Consider the following 4492-nt stretch of genomic DNA (forward strand, 5'->3'; position numbering starts at 1 on the left):
AAAGTGCCTGAGCTGACCCTTTGTGAAGAAATAATCAGCTGCCTTCCTAGTTAGAATCAACAGCCAAGTGCCAAGATTTTTTTTTAGTGCCCTACCTGATAGGTAGGAAAACAGCTTTACAAGAGAAAAAAACTTCACAACACTCAGGTTACCTAAATTTTGAGCCAATAAATCTGAACCAAATGCAGACCCCAGGTTGTTGTATAACTAACAGAAGTAAATAGTATTCATAACTTCTTCTCCTTTAAAAATTATATAACTTTTGGTATGCTGTTATTTACTTTTATAATAACATTTTTTTCAATATTGTCCTTAAAATCTCAGGCATATGAGTGAGCAGGAATTTTAAGATTTTATTAAACTAATTTCAAGAGTATGGAGGTTTAGTTTCTACAATAATGTCTTTTACAAATACATCTTGGTGAAGACAGTGAGCTAGTCTACAAAATGCCATACTAATTTAAGCATTATTAAATCATTTCTATATAGATATTCTTATTTGATCTCTACGAGGACCCTGTAAACTAAAACTCTCAAAATATCTTCTATCATGAAGATACACATCTCACGCATATGGAGGGTGGGGAGCCCCTGCACATTTTCTTTTCAGAAGGCAGTTAATTTAAAGTTCCATCTTTAACTTCCCAAAGATCCGGAATCTTGATAGATATGAAACAAATAGCCCTGAGAAACACTGTACAAGCTATAAGAGTATATTTATAGCAACCTTGAGTAGTCAGTCTAAGGTTTCTGCTGCTCTGTATATGCATTCTAGGATCATGCACAGCAGCAAACAGGAGACAAAATAAAACAAATATCTTAACATCCAATAAAACACCATTCGGTCTAAAATAAAAAGAAAATGTCAAGCAAATCTGCACACTACTTGGAGATCTTCAAATTCTTTTAGTCCCTAAAGATTGCTCCCACTATTTTTTCAAAGCTATACCATTCTTCCTGCCTCCCTCCTCTCTTCCCCAACTCAACGTTTTCTCAAGACGAAGGAGATGGACAGAGTGTTTAAAATCTCAATAAATCGTTAGCAAGTTTGACTGTGCAGAAAAAATATCAGGCATGCTTATTTGTTTCTGCCTGATGTTCACCATGCAACAAAATGACCTGAGATCAGATGTATGTCTACTGCACAAGGCATTTCTTATGCCACATGTAAACAAGCTAAGTTGCTCAAGGCGGTTTATTAAGACGGTCACTTGGGCATGATTTGGCAACAAATTGAAGAAAAAAGAGAAACACGGACTCCTGTAATTTTCTATGAAAATAATATGAAACGTAACAAGTCAGTGTATATTGTTTGAGCAGACTCAGTGATCTTGCTGGACTTTGGGGCTCACTGGTGTATGGTTAAGTTCAAAATAAGTTCTCTCTTGGGCTAGTGCGTTCTGCAGCCATGGGCTACGAGCAGCTCAAATCAGCTCCTTCCCTTTATTAAGTCATGCTAAGTTTAGTTTAAAACCCTAAATGAGAATCAGTTCAGCAAAACGTGGCGACATTTGTGTGTTCAATAGGAAATGGGCTATATTCATAACAGTAAGGATAGGGACCTACATAACAACATCATAACTCTCATTTGTTTTTTTCATAACTCTCATTTTTGATTCCAGTCTCTCTCAGCTTCTCTGTGTAGCCATTGGGTACCTGGAAGCCATATTTTTCCATGTGATATTCAATATCTTTTAGCCACTTCTACCTAAGGGAAGAAAAATATAGATTTGATAATCAACATTTTAAAAAATACACTACATTTCCCCTAAAATTTTCCTTTCACCAATGGAATATACTTCCCTCAGATTCTTTTGGGTAAGTATTCAAGGTTACTCTGGGCATGTAGGATATACTGCAGCCTGGGACAATTCATTGGGGCATAATCTCCCTGCTTGAATAAGCTCTTCATTCATTAACAAAATCTTGCTGGATCGATGGCAGAAGGAAGGAAAAGCTCAAACTCCACTGGGTCATTAAGATATTCATATATCAGATCAAACCTCTTGACTCTGTTCTCCCAGAAGAGCCCGTAACTGTCAAAGTTCACAGTTTCCAGGGCAGAGAGCACTCGTGGCCCAAACGAGCACGGCGTCTAGCAGCCTTCTTTAGTTCTCCTTGAAGAGTCACAGAGGAAACTTTATCTCTAAAAGGATGCTTTTGAGAATTTTTTCCTCTTTATCCTCCAAATCGTTGCCTCGCCTGACCGTTTCTCATGTCTATTCCAGTGACATGTCCCCTCTCACCAACCATCTGACTAAATGTACAGCAATCTCTGCCACTTGACTACCCAAGTCCAAAATCTAACAGTTTTCCAGACACTCAGGGATAACCAGACCACAGCCATAATACCTGGGAAATAGAAAATACATATACGCGTACTGTTTTCCCTTCTGGAGACTAGAAGATGAGGAACCACTAAATCTTATAAATCCTTTTTCCCTCCCTCCTTTTCTTCCTTCCTTCCTTCCTCCCTTCCTTCCTTCCATCATTCAGTCAATTTTGATTTAAGTGTTTTATCTCCTCCACTAAACTGGAAGCTCCATTAAGGCGGGGAATCTGACTGCTTTGCTTACCACTGTGTTGTTGGGCACTCTGCCAGGTACTAAGACAAATAAGCCACCTAAAATATTTGTTGAATAAATACATTTAGGCATTAGCTGAGTATCTAATGCAGGTCCAGGACTGTGCTAGTTATTGCAGAAAAAAATGTAAGACAAAATTTCTGTCCCTTAGGTGTACTTAACCTGGGTGGTAAAACATGAGCACAGAAACATTTCCCGTGATTTATTGACAAACTAAGTGGCACAGGTAGTAAGCGTTATAGTGGTTTGGGGAAGGGGGTGCTCGAGGATTGGAGAAAGCTTCACAGAGTAGGTAGGACCTCAGCGAAGTGCTGGATGGGCAGGATTTGGAAGGTAGAAAGGAGGAGGAAGGCATTCCAGATTGATAACTGCACGCTGGGCAGGCAAAAGTCATCCTGGCAGTTCTGATGACAGGAGGAAGGGAAAGGCCTGGCTAGAGGAGTATGGTGTATCAGAGGGAGCCAAGGTTGGTTAGGAAGAAAAAGCCAAATTGCTGGCCTGTCTTGAATGTCAGGTCCAAGGAGTGTGAGTAAAGGGTGGAGGGGGAGTCATTGAAAGTTCTTTAGCAGAGCAGAAGATGGTCAGTGCTGTGATTATCAGTTCTGGTAGACAAGGAGGGTCAGATGGATTGGAGGAGACAGGTTAATTCCTAGTAAGCAGCATCACTATCTTTTGAGAAAGCTGTTATCTGGGGTCTTCATGGGGGCAGCGCAGAGCACTCTTCCTCAAGGCTACTTCCTCTCATGTCCATTCTGCAGAACTTCCCAGATGTGCTTGGGGGTCCATGGGCCTGGCTGCAGTGACACAAGCATTGGCCTAGAGATCCGCTGATTTCTTCAGCATCTGCCCATGGAAGGTCTGACCCAGGAGGCACAGGTGGGGTGAGTCGAGGAGAGAAATGCTGACGCCGGTGTCAGCAGGCCCACCCATCCAAACCTCCCTGAAAAGCTCTAAGCCCAGACTCTACCCTGCCCTCCTCCCAGAGGTGCTGGGGGGCAGAGGCACTGCCTGGGCTCTCTTAGGCCTAGGGCTCCCATCCGGCCGAGGTTGTATCTTTGGCCATTCTCTACTGCTCTCACCTGCCTGCAAGTCCTTTCGGATTGGGCTTTGGGTGAGTCGCTGGGTGCAGGGCGGCCACTGCATAGAGTGGGGGAAAGGGAGCTGAAAGGAGAGGGTGCCGAGCACAGGCTTGGGGCAGGGGAGCACCGGGATAGACACGCAGCAGGCCCAGAGACTTAGAGGTGGTGGTGGAGGAGGGGGTCAGGGAAAGGGGCTGGGGGCCTGCGCGGAAGGCGAGGGGTGGCACACTCACTGTCCCCTGGACCTCCCGACTCCGACACTCGAGTCCCCCAAGTCGGCTCCCGAAGCTGAGTGCGCCCAAGGCCCAACCCCAGGGCAGGCAGCCCCGAGCCCAGCGGACTTCCAAGGCAGCATGCAGCCTCCGCCAGCCAGATGTGCCTCGGGGCTGTAGAAACCCTCCAGCTCTTCCACGCCTACGCAGCAGCACAGTAACCTCGAGCTCTGACCCACCCGGGCCCAATGTCATCTTGGATGTCTTTAGTCTTTCCAACCAGGAAGAGGCTATTGCAATTAATTACAATCATCCTTTATTGCTCACTGTGATTTTCATTTTATAAATCTTATTCTGACTGAAATGAATACCCCCATATGTACTGATTTTTGCCCGTTTGGGGAACGATATCACCTTTTCTCCACCTATTTTTTAAAGTCAGGTTTATTGATATAATTTACATTCAGTAAAATTCACCTTTTTTTAGTGTGTGTTTCTGTAAATTCTGACCAACATATACATGGCCACCATCAAGACTTAGAATAGTCCTCTCTCCCCAAAAAGTTTCTTCTTGTCCCTTTGTACTAAAAGCCCTGCTGTTGAGGAAAGACTGTCC

The 4492-nt window shown here is 43.7% G+C and overlaps 1 protein-coding gene across 1 annotated transcript in view; it reads right to left on the minus strand.

The window, feature by feature from the left end:
- Nucleotides 1-4492, minus strand: part of AS3MT (arsenite methyltransferase) — a 9428-nt gene that overhangs the window by 3840 nt on the left and 1096 nt on the right. The window contains 8 exon segments of the mRNA XM_011385841.2: nt 1593-1687; nt 1689-1708; nt 2203-2285; nt 2288-2352; nt 3321-3364; nt 3366-3443; nt 3669-3722; nt 3898-4147. Of these exon segments, the coding sequence (XP_011384143.1) occupies nt 1593-1687; nt 1689-1708; nt 2203-2285; nt 2288-2352; nt 3321-3364; nt 3366-3443; nt 3669-3722; nt 3898-4147 (689 nt within the window).

The sequence above is a fragment of the Pteropus vampyrus genome, unplaced genomic scaffold, assembly GCF_000151845.1.
Source record: "Pteropus vampyrus isolate Shadow unplaced genomic scaffold, Pvam_2.0 Scaffold816, whole genome shotgun sequence".
Classification (NCBI taxonomy): Eukaryota; Metazoa; Chordata; class Mammalia; order Chiroptera; family Pteropodidae; genus Pteropus; species Pteropus vampyrus.